This window comes from Carassius carassius, chromosome 43, assembly GCF_963082965.1.
Source record: "Carassius carassius chromosome 43, fCarCar2.1, whole genome shotgun sequence".
NCBI classification, from domain to species: domain Eukaryota; kingdom Metazoa; phylum Chordata; class Actinopteri; order Cypriniformes; family Cyprinidae; genus Carassius; species Carassius carassius.
In genome coordinates this window covers 18,490,470-18,508,179 of record NC_081797.1, presented here as the reverse complement: position 1 = coordinate 18,508,179, position 17,710 = coordinate 18,490,470, and the positions used below count along the sequence as shown (strand labels likewise).

General features: G+C 36.6%; 1 protein-coding gene across 3 annotated transcripts; it reads left to right on the top strand.

Annotated features, from left to right (window-relative positions):
- Positions 1 to 16,832, top strand: LOC132124567 (nucleosome assembly protein 1-like 4). 3 transcript variants are annotated; one of them, XM_059535636.1, is made up of 15 exons: positions 7 to 96; positions 759 to 813; positions 1,597 to 1,657; positions 2,480 to 2,639; positions 3,377 to 3,460; positions 3,643 to 3,774; positions 4,760 to 4,831; positions 4,927 to 5,066; positions 5,946 to 6,091; positions 9,904 to 9,920; positions 10,319 to 10,438; positions 10,827 to 10,862; positions 10,948 to 10,998; positions 11,611 to 11,643; positions 15,893 to 16,832. In XM_059535636.1, the coding sequence occupies exons 2-14, from the start codon at positions 780 to 782 to the stop codon at positions 11,614 to 11,616; spliced, it is 1,059 nt and encodes a 352-aa protein (XP_059391619.1). In that variant the 5' UTR covers positions 7 to 96; positions 759 to 779; the 3' UTR covers positions 11,617 to 11,643; positions 15,893 to 16,832. The 3 variants fall into 3 exon arrangements, with proteins under 3 accessions (XP_059391618.1, XP_059391619.1, XP_059391617.1); XM_059535635.1 differs by lacking the exon at positions 11,611 to 11,643 and having other exon boundaries at positions 1 to 96; positions 762 to 813; XM_059535634.1 differs by lacking the exon at positions 11,611 to 11,643.
- The last annotated feature ends 878 nt before the right edge of the window (positions 16,833 to 17,710 follow it).

Genomic DNA, 17,710 nt, shown 5'->3' with positions numbered 1-17,710 from the left:
AAGCAGTCGTCCAATGAGAGTGGAGGATGATGCGACACGCCATCGCACTTCTCCGTCCGACAGCAGCGTGAGGACGGTGTGGAGCGTAACGCGGCGGTAAGTCACAGAACACGATGTTGTTTTTGTTGAGATTAAACCGGGGGGACTTGTATGTCGTGGTTTGGAAATGATATATATGGGTTTAAAAAGCTTTAGTGACTCAATCGCAGTGTTTTGTGAGTTTTAGAGCAGTACTAGTCAAGGTGTTGACAGATACATGCGCTGCACATGTGCATGATGGGACATTTAACAGCCTTGAACACTTCTGACAGCCGTCAGACATCAATCAGACACACAGTCAGTGTATTACTGGTGATCAGGCTTCTGTTTTCATCAGGGCTTCTCTAGAGGTTGTGTTTCTCAAAAAACACAACAATGAACCAGAAAGACAGTTACTCTTATATAATATAATATAATATAATATAATATAATAAAGTGTGATGATCTTATTTTCACATTTTAATAAGAAATGGACAGAGACATACGTGATTATAAAATTTCTTAAATAATTCATTAGCTGTTTTTCACTGTTATGCACACACTGAGTGTCAGATGAGTAATAGCTGTGACTGACAGGTCCTTTTGTTTTATAAACTACTCATATCAGTATGATCCTCATCACCTGTTTGGTAATTAAAGCCATGCTGGGGTCAGGATCAAGTATGACACATTTTGATCTGAACATGATGACATTCACTTGTCCTGGTTTTGTGTCTTAGCAGAATAGCTGAGGTGTGGAAATGGATAGAAAAGATGAGAAGAGTGAAGCCAAAGGTATGTTTTTGTGTCATTTATTTCCTGTATTACTTACATTATATATTGTATAAGCTCATTTTTATCTTTTATTATATATATACAGTACAGAACAAACGTTTGGACACACCTTCTCATTCAAAGAGTTTTCTTTATTTTCATGACTATGAAAATTGTAGATTCACACTGAAGGCATCAAAACTATGAATTAACACATGTGGAATTATTTATGGAATTATATACATAACAAAAAAGTGTGAAACAACTGAAAATATGTCATATTGTAGGTTCTTCAAAGTAGCCACCTTTTGCTTTGATTACTGCTTTGCACACTCTTGGCATTCTCTTGATGAGCTTCAAGAGGTAGTCACCTGAAATGGTCTTCCAACAGTCTTGAAGGAGTTCCCCGAGAGATGCTTAGCACTTGTTGGCCCTTTTGCCTTCAGTCTGCGGTCCAGCTCACCCCTAAACCATCTCGATTGGGTTCAGGTACGGTGACTGTGGAGGCCAGGTCATCTGGCGCAGCACCCCATCACTCTCCTTCTTGGTCAAATAGCCCTTGATGCCTTCAGTGTGACTCTACAATTTTCATAGTCATGAAAATAAAGAAAACTCTTTGAATGAGAAGGTGTGTCTGTACTGTATATATATATATATACTAGTGTATTTATAAAAAAAGAAGTTGCAATGTTGTAATAGGGTTTTAAGCAGTACTTTTCCCCAAAAAAGTACACTTGGTGAAAATGCATATGCTAAAAATAACATTGGGACTTTCAAAAGTAATTGCTTTCATTTTCCCTCAAGGCAAAGGAGGAAATAAACCTTTTCAGTCCGACAAACCTGAGGGCTTTTTACAAGTAGAAAGGTATGAGACAAATTTACATGCATGACTGTAGAAAACCAAGAAAATCACAGACTTCATATCTTTAACGTTTTGTACAATTTCTTTGAAGCTTCAGATCTTGTTCTTTGTAAACATTTGTAAAGTTGACTAAACGTTCTGTAAACTATCTATAAAGTTGTCGTAATGCTGTTACAGTCTTGTTTTGTAAACATCTACCTGTAAAGTGACTGAAATAAAGCTTGTTGTTTTAGTAAACACCTGTTTAATAAATTTGATTCGTAAACGTGTCAAATTGAGCTATGTTACGTTTTGTAAACATCTAAACTGTTATAGTGTTATGAACTTACTTTTCTTCTCTTAAGTACGTGATGGAGATTTACTACTAATCACAGAACCGCGTCACTAACGAGATGCGCATAATCATCGCGTTCGATTATTTGCACAGCCCTTCTTGTTGCTTCGTAAACATCTGTAAAGTGTCATAAACTAAGGTATGCTAAAGGTTATGTTTATGAAACAAGTTTACGAAACTTTGCAGTCATTTACCAAAAATAAATAGATGAAACTCAAGTTTATGTCACTTTACAGATGTTTTCAAAACATGAGATTCATCTGTAAAGTTGTGTAACTTGCTGTTTTAGGAAACGTCTGTAGTGTTGTGGATGTCAAGTTAAACAAACATTTGTTTTGTAAGCATCTGTAAATGTTTCATCTGTAAAGAGTTTGATCTGTTAAGCTCTGTGACTTGTTTTCGTAAACATCTGTAATGCGTTTCATAAACATCTGCTAGGTTTGTTTTGAACTTGTAATAATGTTGTGACTGACTGACTTTTGTCTGTCTAGAACCCTGAATGTCCATCTCCTGCCTAAGACTGTGAAGAGAAGAGTCTACGCCCTGAAGAGGCTCCAGCTCCAGAGCGCCAACATCGAGGCCAAGTTCTATGAAGAAGTCCACGAGCTCGAGAGGAAGTACGCTGGCCTCTACCAGCCCATCTTTGACAAGGTATGCAAATGTCTCTCTGTGATAGCATTCATTCTGTTCAAACACGCTCGGTGTTAGGTCGGAAATATTTAACCCCTCACAAACCTGAAACGCTTCCTCAAGCATGAGAGTTGACTTTCAGGCCTTGCTGTTTGCCTGAACATTACACATATGTGACTCTAGACCACAGAACATAAGGGTCCGTTTTTTGAAATTGAGATTTATACATCATCTTGAAACAGAAAATCTGGAATCTGAGGGTGCAAAAAAAATCAAAACATTGAGAAAATCGCCTTTAAAGCTGTCTAAATGATGTTCTTAGCAATGCATATTACTAATCAAAAATTAAGTTTTGATATATTTCTGGTAGGAAATTTACCAAATATCTTCATGGAGCAAAAATCAATCATTTGCAATCTATTGTTTGCTATTGCTACAAATATACCTGTGCCGCTTAAGACTGGTTTTGTAATCCAGGGTCACATATACGTGCTAAAATCAGTCCAACAGAACTGCTCTCATTCAAGCCCGGCCATTGTCTGAACACAAGATAGTAGTTCAACTTTTACCCACAATGCATTTAAAGGGAAGCCAGCCTTCTTGATACAGGCCCGTCCAAAGGTCCAAAGAATTAATTGCTTTGGTTTTATGTTACACACTTGTTTACAAAATGAATGCTATTACTGTTATGCCCTTGAAATGGTGATGTCATGGATATGAGCTGATGATGTCACATAGCACAATGCTCCTTTGTTCAGAGACGGGACGTTGTGGCCGGCGCCGTTGAACCCACAGATGAGGAATGCGAATGGCAAAGCGACAGGGAGGAGGAAGATCTTGCTGTAAGTGGATACTTGTAAGAATACAGAAAAAAACTGTATCATATCAATTGCAAATTCCAATTTTCAGGCAGTCTGCTTTCTTGGCAAGGCTTTTTTTTTTTGCTGGAAGCCCTGAGTTGCTGAAAAGTCCAATTTGAGGATGAAATGAATGGTGTATTTAACTAAATGTTTTTGACCCACAGGAAGATTTGCAGAAAAAAGCTGCTCTGGAGGAGAAGCAGGCAGATCCAGCCGGCGCTGAAGACCCGAGAGGAGTCCCTGAGTTCTGGCTCACCATCTTCAAACGTGTGGATATGCTGGCGGAGATGCTGCAGGTCGCTTCACTTCTCCTTCATTTACATCTTCACTAAAAACTAGGGCTACGGCCGATCGTTAATGCGCATCTCGTCAGTAAAGCCGGATCTCTAATCAGCGGTTAATTCCCTCAGGTGCGTGATTTCACACAGAGCAGCTGTTACTACACGGAGCCATTGTTAACTGAGAAGATGCGCAAATCCACTTCATTTTCAGCGTTTATTTGCGCATCTTCTCAGTTAACAACGGCTCTGTGTAGTAACAGCTGCTCCATGTGAAATCACGCACCTGATGGAATTTACATATATACATTTCTTTTTTAATTTGGTGTGTAATTATATAAATAATAAAACCGTAATCTTGCATTATAGTGAATTTGCCATGATTTATGGCTGTTATTATGCACAAATATAAACCATTGACCAATAATAATAAATAATAATAATTATTATTATTATTATTATTATTATATTTTAATATAGATTTTCTAATAATAATAGCAACCTCAAATTTGGGTTTTAATTATAATTTAAACTAGAATTTAACAGTAATTTGGTGAAATAATAAATCAGTATTTACAGTGAATAATTACCATGATCACACTGAATTTGCTGTGGTTTATTATTATTATAATATGTTTATAAGTAGAAGAATAATCAGCTGTAGACAGATGAGTCTGTGTAATAGGAGCTGTTTTACTGCTATACATTTTATAATGAAACACATTGCATGAAACAATGCATAAAACAAATGACTGCTTTGACCTTTCGCATTAAGAGTTGATGTGGATTACACAGGATGTGGTTCTTGTGACAGGAAGCTTATAGAGGATATGCGATTTTGTATTGGTGCATGCAGAATTCACACGCAGTCTGATCATATCGATCTTTAATGTATAATTATCTTGAAGTTTCTTGTGCATACATAAGTGATCAGTAGGTCGGCATGAAGTTGAGTCCATGCTGCCTTGGTTTAACCATTCTGGGATCTTTCTGTTTCCTGTAGGATCATGATGAGCCGATCCTGAAACACCTGCAGGACATCACTGTGAAGTTTTCAGAGCCTGGACAGCCCATGGTTTGTCAAAACAACTGAACAAGCTTCTGGTTACTTCTGACATTTGAACAAATAGAAACAGGTTTTTAATACTGTTCAACTGTTTGTCCAAACAGAGTTTCACATTAGAGTTCTACTTCGAGCCCAACAGCTACTTCAGTAACACGGTCCTCACTAAAGTCTACAAGATGAAGTCAGAGCCGGACGCTGAGGATCCGTTCTCATTCGAGGGGCCGGAGATCATCGACTGTGAAGGGTACGATGGAGAAATAGCCTATTGTCTATATATATATAAATAAATACAGTGAAAAGTTTGGACTGATTAAGATATTTTAAGGTTTTTGAATGAACGTGCGACAAGGCTGCGTTTATTGGATCAAACACTATAATACACAATATTATTAGGGTTTCAAATAAGTGTTTTCCGTTTGAATATATGTTAAACCGTAATTTATTCCTGAGATGTAAAGCTAAATTTTCAGCATCTTTATTCATTTCTGATTATTATCAATGTTGAAAACAGTCGTGCTGCTTAATGTTTTCTTTTAAATCATGATATACTATCATGTAAAATTTTAGGGTACTTAAAAAAAATTAAATTAGAATAATAATAATTCATAAGACAAGAATAATTAGAAAAAAATTCTGTTCTTTTGAAAAACAAATACATTAAGCAGCAGAATGTTTACAAGATTAACAATAACTATTATAATAATCGAGCACCAATAATAAGTGATAAGTATGTAGCAAGTCAGCATATTAGACTGATTTCTGGAGGATCATGTAATGATGTTGAAAATTCAGCTTTGAATCAGAGACATAAATTACATTTTTCTATTATATTCAAATAGAAAAAAGTTATTTTTAATTGCAAGATTTCCTTGCACAATATTACTATTTTAACTGCATTTTTAATCAAACAAATGTAGCCTCGGTGAACATGAAAAAAAAAAAATCCTAATTATTGCAAATTTTGAACAGTAATCACATTTTTTCTAAAAATGTGTGCTGCTCAGATTTTGCATAAGGCACGTTCATGACGAGAGGACAACACTCTGCATTTACATTTGATTCGGTTCTCACCTGAATCTGGATTACCAGCGTTTCTAATTGCTGCGTTTTCATTGTTTTTCAGCTGTAAGATTGACTGGCACAAAGGCAAAGACGTGACCGTCAGACTCATTAAGAAGAAGCAGAAGCACAAAGGCAGAGGCACGGTTCGGACCGTCACTAAAGAGCTTCCACAGGATTCCTTCTTCAACTTCTTCAATCCGGTTAAAGGTGAGAGAACGTGTGTTTTCCCAGGCAGAAGACGACTACACCTCGTCTCAGTTTACTACTGAGTTATGTCATCCTCTTTGTATGATCTAATTTGACTGAAATCTTGGGATTAAGATAATTGAGCGAGTTTTCAAATGCTTTCACATCCTTTCTTGCATCATGCAAAGGCTTTTATTGTTATGATCTATGTCAGTAAGTCCTTGAATAGGTTTGTCGGTTTGGCCAAATATCTCTTATTACCAGTTAGTGGTTAATTCATCATGTTTACTGATGGAAATATATCAACCAGGCACAATTCATTCTGTTATTTGAGCAGCTGACTTGAAGTGTGAGGACTGTCTGTCATGAGGAGTATCAACAATATCACTTCCTTTTGAAATTGTGTTTTTCAGTGGATGTGTGTGTTGAAGTATAGTATAGTTGTGTGCAAATGTTCTTTTGTGTCTTGTGGACAGCAGGGGGCACCACACAAGGGTTTTTGGCTGAATAGATGGAGCAAACATCCACTACATACTATTTGTATGTAATTCAAAAGTCTTCCTCCAGGGGGCGCTTTAGAACTGAATCTCCCATTAAGCTCCATTCAAATCTGTCTTACTGGAGACATTTGGACAGTGAATAGAAGGATCATTTGAATCTATTAATTCTACAGATTTGAATCGGCAGACAACAGCTCTTTTTTATACAATGATTTTTAAAAATCAATCGAATTTTATTTGTCTGTCTTGACCCTCGCTGAGAAAAGTATCGGGGTCGATCTGTGTGCATCTTCAGCAGAGATGCATCTGAATATGACATTTTTAATAATTATTGTGTTGAACTATCTATTATGTGACCAATTAAGGACAACATAATAATAAAACCGTAGTGTCTCACGCAGTAATTTTCTCAAAAATCTAGTTTTTGTCCTAGCTTAATCATAGTTCATTGTTGATTTAAAGGCAGGGTAGGTAATACATGTATAAACAACTTTCTTCCAAATTTGTTTAAACTTTCTATATATATCAATGCATAATTAAAATTTAAGTACTCTGATAAAAAGAGTATAAAAATCGAGTGACTCTAGACCGTTTAATCTGTATTAAACACAGCTCATTATTTCCATTTCGGGACGAAACATAGGATTGGCTTAGGCGACTGTCACTCTCTCGCAACCATGGCAACCACCCTTTTGCCACACATGACCTGCCCACTTGCGAAGTTGCGCGTGCACGTTTGATTTAAGAAATTCAACAGGCACGGATCCTAGGAATACCAAAACAATGGCAGAGAAACAGCAAGCAAATTTCACAGTACAAGCCTATGCAGTTAGTGAAGGCAAACCAGGCAAAAAAAGCAAGACAGTAACAGTACAAGAAAAGGCAATGAACAAAAAGTATTTGGATAAACAAAGAAATAAAATGCGAGTTAATATCGGCGTGGCTTTCCAGCGATGGCGAGAACTGAGGGAACTCAAGGGGCTGAAAAGTGACTCCTTGATGGCTTTATTTCTGCTGGACAGGTAAATCTTTCTTTTTGTATTTTAATCATACATATTTTTTTCATGAAGCATGTGTCATTAGCACACGTAGCTGCGTAATATAGCTAACATAACATTACTTAGCGAGCCGTAGTAGAGGCTTTGGAAGGAGCCCAGAAGGGAGGGGGTGGAGTGAATGGAAATAATGAGCTGTCTTTAAAACAGTCGTGAGAGGTCTACAGTCACTTGATTTTTATACTTTCTTTTTCAGAGTACTTACATTTTAATTATGTATTGATATATAAATAAAGTTTAAACAAATTTGGAAAAAAAGTTTTTTATACATTTTTTTTTTTTTTTACCTACCCTGCCTTTAAGCTGATGCGTGTTAGTGAAGACAGTGTTTGCTGGTGGAACTGTCAGAAATGTATAGGTTTTGCATGCGTTGGCATGAATATATGTTTTTTTCAATGGGGAAACTCAGGAGGTGACGGCGGAGAACAAATAAGGGTATGTCACCTGCGTTGTGATTGGCTGATTTTAGGAGGAGTGTGGTTAAAGCCCCAACAGCCCCCCCCCCCCCCTTTTTTTTTTTTTTTTTTTTTTTTTGAAAGAAATTAGTACTTTTTATTTAGCAAAGATATGTTAAATTGATCAAAAATAGTAGCAGAGACTAAAGTTGTCATAAAAGATCTCTATTTGGAATAAATGCTGTTCTTTTTAACTTTTTATGAATCAAAGAATCCTTAAAACAAGTATCACAGGTTCCAAAAAATATTAAGGAGCACATTTGTTATCAATACTACTAATAATAGTACATCATATTAGACTGATTTCTGAAGGATCATGTGACACTGAAGACTGAAGTATCATCATAGGAATAAATAACATTTGAAAATATATTAAAACATCTATTTGAAATTGCACTAATATTTCTTGATATTACTGATTTTACTGTAGTTTTGATCAAATAAATGAACATAAGAGACTTCTTAAAATCATAAATTTTTAAATCTTACTGATCCCAACCGTACATAACCGAAAAGCTTAGATTTCTGAAACCGTACTAATAAACTGAATGTGTTTTTAATACACACACAAAAACAGGTTTACTGTTCCACAGCCAGCCATATTTTAACAACATTCAACAATGCATTCACTTTTAGACACCGATGAGTTGAAACTTTCATATGAACTGCTTTATGTTCCATTCGTCCAGTTTTTGAATTTGTGACTGTGCTAGCTTCTTCAGTTTTTAATAGCCAAACACAGTCTCATATAAACGTATCCCGCCCATCTATTTTTAATTTTCATCCCTCTTCCCGTCTCCCAGCAAAGGAATGCCAGTTGAATTTGTATCTTCAACCGCCATGACATTGTTGCTCTTCATTCACCTCGGTCACCCGTTCCAAAAATGCTAAGAATTGAATGCTTTGCATTTTAAGCAGCATATTTCCCGTCAGCGCCTCTGATGGAGCGGCAGGTAAAGAATGCCGCCCGTCCTGCACACGGACTGTGGGAAAGCGACGCTCTTACCGTCAGTCACCGCGCCGCCGGATGTGTGCAGTTGATCTGTTTCTGAGGGGATTTCCTCAACATTCCCGTCTGAGGTGCGGCTGGAACTGGATGAAGAAATGCTTTCAGGGCTTGATGGGTTTCCCGAAAGACCCTCTTCTTCAGGCCAGACTTTGATCAGCTCCTTCTCAAAAAATGACTTGCATTTGCATGTTTGGATCTCACAAAACCTGTCAGGAACAAGTCTGAGTCCCATTTTACCTTAAATAGAAAGAAAATGAAGCCTGTTTTTGGACCGTTTTGCATTACGACCTAAATGTAATTACAAATAAATATTTTCACCGAAATATAAAGATTTATTGAAATAAATATATACACACTACCAAAAATTATTACTGTATTTTTTTTTATAAATAAGGACAAATATGATAATACAAAACTGAGAATGTGTGTGTATATGTGCAAAGACTGCACAATTATTTGATCAAAAATGCAATAAAAAAAACATTCCTGTGTTGCATTATGGAATTTTGAGCATTTCTTATAATTGACAATATTTTTGTGGAAACTGTGATGCATTTTTTTCAGGACCCTTTGCTCATAGAAAGTGAAGGGAAAAAAAAAAAAAAAATAATAAAAAAAAAATATATATATATATATATATAAAATTAACATCTAAAATAAAACGACGTATTACAAAAACCATCATGATCTATTGATGGAAACAAAAAATCATAATAGGCTATATTTTCTTTTTTCACAACATAATTTGTTTTTTTCTTTATTTGTTTTGTGGAATTTGTTCCAGAATTAATCCTCTTGTTCTTGTCTCTTCTAGCGTCGCCTGAGGGAATGGTGAGTGAGACGTCCTGCGCTCTTGTGTTTTGTGGTGTTTGTAAACCTCTGAGTCTTGGCCGTATGCAGCGCACGTCTTTTCGCTGCCTACACAAACACATACTGCAGCGAGTTTAGAGAACACGTCACCGGCAAGAAGCATCTAAAGAGTTTCTGCGTCAGTTACGGTTAACTCCTCGTATAGTAAAGTGGCTGCTTAAAAAAACACAAGCACAGACATTGCACAATGGCTTCTCAGTCAGTGCTTGATAACATCTGTAGGTCACAATATTGAAAGTGTGGCATTAGTATGACATCAGTAGATGCTATTTTTAGGTCTGGAATAATTTAAAGTTTTTAAATCAATAATTTACTCTAAAAACTTCCATTGGATGCTCATTGTGTCTGTTTGTGTCCAGGATGTAGACTTGGACTTCACTCTAACTACAGATTTTGAGATCGGACACTTCTTCCGAGAGCGGGTCATTCCAAGAGCGGTGCTTTATTTCACTGGAGAGGCCTTAGAGGACGACGACAGTGTACGTCTGCTCCTTTTACTATCACAAGGAAATCTAGGACTGACTGTAGATTAAAAAAATCTGAAAATATTTAATATACATTTTGATGTATGTTTCCTATACATTGGCTTAGTTTTGTAATTTATTTGAGTTATTATTTTATTGGATTTCATTTTGTGTTAAGACTCCTGGGACTGGTCCCTTTTTAGTAGATTTTCACCATTTTAAATAAAAATAAACGATGGACAAAAATAGCATTATAATGTATGTGTGATGTTGTCTAATTTTATATTGGCACCAAAATGATATTGAAAATATTGTTAATATTTAACGTATCACCTAGACCCTCTGTAAAATAAAATATTGCTTTAATTATGTAATGTATGTGTAATTCTGTGCTGCTTTGCAGTATGACGAGGAGGATCTTGAAGAGGGAGAAGAGGAGGTGGGAATCCTTTAATAGACACGTATACTATTTAATAATAGTCCAAATAGTGCAGTGTGACAGCAGACTGTTATGTGTCATTCAGGATCTGGATGATGAAGGTGAAGAAGAGGATGAGGGAGATTTTGATCCTAAGGTGAGCTTTCCAATAATCTGTTTGTTATGCACTATCAACTATCATTAATTAAAAAAGCACAATAGAAGCATGCAATTAGCTGGGGTTATACGTTTTTAAATATTTTAATCAAATTCATCACAAATTTGAGAAGTTCTGATGGGATTGTAGACTCTTTTTGGAATAAAATACTGGAATACTAGTAAATGCTGTGTGCTGCTCGCTATTATTTTCTATATACCTATATGAAACAAATTAGTATGCCATACGCAAGTTACTGGTTAATGTGTATTTTATGTAAAATTTTATGTAAACATGTCTCAACTTGGCATTTGGCAGACATTTCTGTACATTGCATTCTGGGATACAATATTCCCAGTGTGTACTCTGTTTGTATACTGCACATTTTGTGTGCTGTGCACTGTGTACATACTGCATACCTAAAAGTAGTAGTTGTAGTATTGTATTCCAAACAAAGTCGTCTCTTAATCACTGCATTGAATAGATCCTTATTGCTGATCTGGGTTTGATTGAGGTGGTCTGGATTGAAAGCATTACCTTGTATAGTGCTTCATGATCAGCTGCATGCCTGATGTGTAAACCTGTGTTTGTCCCTCCAATTCCCCTTTACAGGCATAATTCATTTCTCACTCCATGCATTTCTAGGTAAGAGACACCTGAAGGGATGTGGCGCTATTTTCAATCTATCTTTTGATCCATCTTCCCTTCGTTGTCATAGCCTTCTCTGCTTTCACTCTTATGTCACTTTCACATGAAAAGTTTGTGTGCGGACTTAAGTTTTGCTTGAAAACGGCAGATTTTGTTTCATGTGAACACGGCAAACTACTTTTAATTACGTATAATTAGCATTTTCATAATTAGCGTAAAAACATACCGTTATATACATACCGTAATAACATACCGTTACCGTTATGTTATTAATGTTTAAAACAGTTGTGCTGCCTAATATCTTTGATCAATATAGAGCTCAAAACAACTGTTTATTTGAGATTTTATGCCTATGTATAAAGTCGCAAAACGATTGTTTGCAAACACATGACAATCACTTTGATGGTGAAAGTATTTTGCAAACATACTGTGGTTTAAAACAACTTGGAAAAAGTGCAAATAGATCAGACAGAAGTACGCAACTATTATTAGTTACGTATGATTTCCATTTTTGTTCACATGTAGATGCTTATTGAAAATAGTAATAATAATAAATGTAATTGAAGTGTAATAAATACTTTCTTCAATGATGAATAAAGTAATTTATCATTGCCGAACATCAACAATATCTGCCATCTCAACTAAGATGGTCAGTACTACTAGAGTGTGCTTACTATGGTGAAAGTGTTTTGCAACCGAACCGCAGTTGGTAACTTACCTAAAAGTGTAAAAGCAGGAGGATGCAACAGTCGAATTTGGAATTGAACAAACAAACAAACGAATGAAAGTGTGAAAATGACATTTAAGACTAAACTTTTAAACTCCCACTCACTAAATTAACCTTATGGGTGAAGTGTGTAATTTTAATGTTAAAATACATATTAAGTGGTCAGACATATACATTTCTGGCTTAATAGTGTGCTGTAGTCAGGTTCTGGAAGTGAAAATGCCATTTATTTTCTTGCAAGGGAATTTTTTTTTACCGATAACCTTTTTTTTTGTTTACAGATTTTATCAGTTTTGTTGAATCTATCGGTTTACATCATTCCAACTCATGTTTTAAATAATACTGTTTGACAGTGTAGTCCCTGGTGAAAAATACATTATTCGACATGATGAGCAGATGGTGCCAGACAGGCGCTGAGCTCTGCCCACTCCCATGAAACACCTCAAATTACGTGATCACACAAATATTTCAATATGCATATTTTGCAGTAAACTTTAAATTAGGGCTGCCCCCTTTCAGTCGACTAGCCATTTGTTGACAAAAAGAGGCTTAGTGTACTCCCACTACGTGATTTAAACCTTGTCCAAGTGTGTTTGACCTCTAAAGCAATGACCGTCGCGCACAAGTTCAGTTCAAGGGAACCGTGCCTAGTGAGAGTCCACCCTCAGTTGATAAAATTTTATTAATCATTTAGTCAAAGAAAAAGAATTACCACAGAAAGTGGGAAAGTTTGTGAAGGACAAATAAGTAACAGCTGGTCTATGTGGTAATTACAGTAAATATGTCAGGACATGCAAACATTCGTTGCAATCTTGACCTCAAATGTGGCTTATCATCTGAAACATGTTAGTAAATGCATCGTTAAATGGCTGCTCGCTCTGACATTAATTTATTGATGCTGTTGAAGTGTTTGTGTGGAGTGTGGAAGCTGAACGACGCTCACTGCATGACCGTTTACATGTAGGTGCCGGTGCAGTCATTTTATATTTAACTTAAAATACTCTTGTCAGATAACAGTAATACTTCTTTTGAATCTGTGAAAGGTATATTTGTATTTGTGTGCACTTACAATAAAAACAAAACTTTGTGCTTTTGTAAAATAATGAAAGCAAACAGGATGCAATTTCTGCCGTCTCTGCCTCTGTGAACTTGAGCACATCAAAAATGCGTCAGTGTCGTCGAATTTGTCACTAGGGTTGGGCCGATATACGATGCCATCATCCATCGCCGATAGCTAACAGACATCAAGATGTTGAGTGTCGTCGAATTTGTCACTAGGGTTGGGCCGATATACGATGCCATCATCCATCGCCGATAGCTAACAGACATCAAGATGTTGAGCTGACATCATGATTCCTTCCCTCACCCCCTCGTCCGCAATCTGCCGTGTTCGGAAAGGAAAAGACATGCACTACAGAATCCCTAAAGGAAAAAAACACAAGATGGGAGGAAAAAATTTTCAATAATTTCTCTCGCAATTATATCAATAGGTAATTACACTGAATATAAATTGGGGGCATCAGGGAGCCACTATTAATAAGTGGGTCATTGAAACCGCTTTTGATTGTGCACTCTCTTTTTACTTCGTGTTCACACGTGCTCTATATACTATGGAGCGGCAATACTTAACACACATTTTAAAAGGTCAGATGTTTGTCAGTAGTGCTCATGATCTGCAAATCATTAGCCATCGTCCTCCGTCATCTCTCCTTACTCTTCTTATGTGGTAAGAATAGGGCTGCACGATTATGACAAATCACAATTGTTGATTATTCCCTTAAAATTGTAATTGCGATTATTAATTATGATTATCATAATATACATTTGAAATATGTTTATACCATTGGTTGGTGCAACTGCATGCCATATTTTTAATATGAAAATAAACAAGTTGAAAACAATCTAACTGAAAAACCTTTATTGCTTTTCTATAGTTTAAGCCTCAAATGTCAAATATACATTGGATTGGTATCTAATTTAAATTATAAAAAAGTAAAAATATGAATGGTATTATAATGCTATACTACAACTAAAATTAAAATGATGGGAAAAACCCTTAGGATAACATGTAGAAAGAAAAAAATGCATCTTAATCATGCAGAATAATTGACATACACAGCGCCAATTTTTTATATTGAAAAACGCTTCCGCTTAGCCAGCTATGGAGAACTCATAGCCAGGCAACAGAGTGGCGACATCACGCACACCCACTCTAACAGCACGGCTAAGCACGGTTTAACCAGACCTAGAACGGTTTGTCATCATGCCAAGGAATGATGCAAGGAATAACAGGTGTAAAAAAAAAAAGATTATTCGAATCTCAAAATTTTAAATCGAATGCCAACCCACCAAACGAATATTCAAATAACCAAATGTTCTGGTAAAGCCCTAGACCTTTGTTCATCTTCGCAACACAAATTCAGTTATTTTTGATGAAATCCGAAAGCTCTCTGACTCTCTATAGACAGCAAGGATACAAACACGATCAAGGCACAGTAACGTAGCAAGGACATCAGTAAAATAGTCCATGTGACATCAGGAGTTCGTAAGTTTACAAAGCTGTGAGACTACTTTTTGTGCACAAAGAAAACTATAATAACATAATTTATTCAACAATTCTTCGACCCGAGTTAATGTCTTCTGCTATTTTGGAGAGTACCCCAAAACGTAATTAACATAATCGTTGTTGTTTACGTTCAGTAGAATGCATGTGCACGCTGAACGTAAACAACACTGATTATGTTGATTACGTTCTGGGGTTGAACCCGTGATGTCACATGGACTATTTTACCGATGTCCATACTACGTTTCTGTGTGTTGATCGTGTTTGTATCCTTGCTGTGTATGGAGGGTCAGAGAGCTCTCAGATTCCATCAAAAATATCTTGATTTGTGTTCTGAAGATAAACGAAGGTCTTAAAAGTTTGGAACGACATGAGGGTGAGTAATTAATGGCAGAGTTTTCATTTTGGGGTGAACTATCCCTTTAAATACATAGTTCTGTATTTCTCTATTGTTTTTAATTGTTATTCACAATGCTTCTTGGAATTGTAGTTTTTCCCCCTCATTAAACTAGTCTTGTACCTTTGTCTTTTTGTTGGATTTTCAAATATTTTTTTGCTTCAAATATAAGTTTCTTTAAGTAGCTTGTAGCTGGTTGGTTTTCATGGCTTATAATGCTTTAACACAGGAAAAAAAAAAAAAAAAACCTTCCGAAATCAGCACCACTGAAAAAGTGGGCAGGCACTTATACACTCTATAGTGTAATTTTGGGGCGAGGCCAATTTGCAACCAATGGCAGATGGGGGCGGAGCCAAAACCTGTTCAAAAACATTAGTTTTGCTATTACGGTTGATGCAACTACTGGTGCAGAAATTACACACTTCACTTTTACCAAACAAAGCATGTATTTATAAACCAAACCATCATTGGGCAAATCATTAATTTCTGTTGCGTAGTGCCTGAAATAATATTCATGATTCTCCTTCTATCTTTTATCTCTGTCTCGTTGTTCCTACAGAAAGACCCTCCTCCTGCAGAGTGCAAACAGCAGTAAGACTGGTGAACAGCCACTGCACAACTCGGCTGTCCGTCAGACAATTAGATGATGTGGACGCAGGCCTCATTTCCTTGTGGACTCGCCACACTAATGCAATAGGAAACCAAACGCTGTTTAGGAAATGCATGTTTGTTTGTTTGTTTATTTCTCTACCGTTTACTTTTACAGAGATGACCTCAGATGACCTTCTCATTTGTAAGTTGTGTAATTTCGCACTTCAAAATGTAACCCTCAAAATGGATCATGTTTAAAGACGTATGATTTCTTTTATTTTCTGTATTCGAAATGTTAGAGCTGGTGTGCAAGAGGGTCAAGCAAAGATGCCACATGTTTTGAATTCCTAACGTCCATATGCAACCATGGCCATTTTTGCAACATAGCAGGTTTTTGGACACTCCCCAGATGATATGTGCTCTCAGGCATCGTCCAGTGTAGCATTACTCAGGGTTTCTTTTGCCAACAAAATGAACCTGCTGTCTTCACGAATCTGACATAACTTAAATTTCCGATATAGCTGTTACAATGTAGTTGAGAAAGTGTTTTGATGTGGATCGTCCTGCTCAGTGGTAGCCGAACGATGTGGATTGAGGTAATAGAATATTTCTGATTCATCTCCAGGGTTGGGTGTCATCAAATTCCCAGTCCCTGCGTGACATAAAGCATATCCATGCCATGCATGTTGACATGGGATTTCATTTGTATTTTATTAAGTTGCTTGCATTCATGCACAGAGTTGCATCAGTATTGGGAATGTTAACGAGCAGATCTTAAAGCCATTGCAGGTTTACTCTCCATTTGAACTGTGTGCGAGCAGTAGCCTTATCTGGAATTTGTAATGCAGCATTGTTTCCATTTTGTACAAAATAGACAAAAAGATTCTATTAAATGTTGTGCGACATGATGCCGCAAAGTCTTGCTCTTTTTTTTTTTTTTTTTGGTTTGTTTGTTTTGTTGCATAACTGAAATCTGACAGTTCTTACCTGGTGGATAAAGCTGGAAGAACTGAGCCATTTATAAGGAACAGAATATCACAGAAACCTGCAGGTAGGCTGTCAGTAAGCAATCACTGAGAACACCCTAGCATCCAAATATCAATGCTTTGACAAAAACCTACAACCCTCCAGATCGATTTACACCATATTCTGTCCTGTTTAAGAGAAATATAATGCTTTAAATGACCGTGGAAGGCTATAATTATTCTGCGAGCGTAATTAGGTGGAAATTAGAGCATCAGCTATGTGAGGAATCTCAACACTTAGACAGCTTCACCAATGTGAGGTGGCTTTGTGTGAAATACTTGCTGGCATTCTCTTAGTACTTTCTCAAGTGTGTAATCCGCTGGGTTAGATTCCAGAAAGCCGGATCGGTTCTGTGTGGGATCATTCCCACTTTCGCACGTCCCGCTCAGGTTTCTTTCGCGAGTTTGAGGATGTTGTTCAGAATCATCTTGAATTCTTGTTATACTTCAGAGTGGAATGAGCAGAATTTGTCTCCTGCATTTTTATCATCATGGCACGGTTGGAATGACATTATTGTCATTCTAGTTTTGTGATGCTTAAAGGCATGAAAGCGTTTTGAAAAATGTCTCACGGTGTGATATGCAAACATCAGAATGTCTCTGATTAAATATGCACTACATCTAAATATATATATTAACAAATGTATTTATGCAAATCCACATTTGATGAAGATTTAAGTCCTTTCAGAAAGATACAAGCTGTTTTATGTTACATAAGGGTGGTCCACCCTCATGGTGGCGGCCATGTTGGGATCACATGA

What these genes read in the sequence shown, in the direction of transcription:
- LOC132124567 (XM_059535635.1), top strand. Translation starts at nt 780, where the DNA reads ATGGATAGAAAAGATGAGAAGAGTGAAGCCAAAG. An exon ending in CAGAGCCTGGACAGCCCATG is followed by an intron (nt 4,832 to 4,926) that starts GTTTGTCAAAAC and finishes TTGTCCAAACAG; the next exon opens with AGTTTCACATTAGAGTTCTA. An exon ending in GAGATCATCGACTGTGAAGG is followed by an intron (nt 5,067 to 5,945) that starts GTACGATGGAGA and finishes ATTGTTTTTCAG; the next exon opens with CTGTAAGATTGACTGGCACA.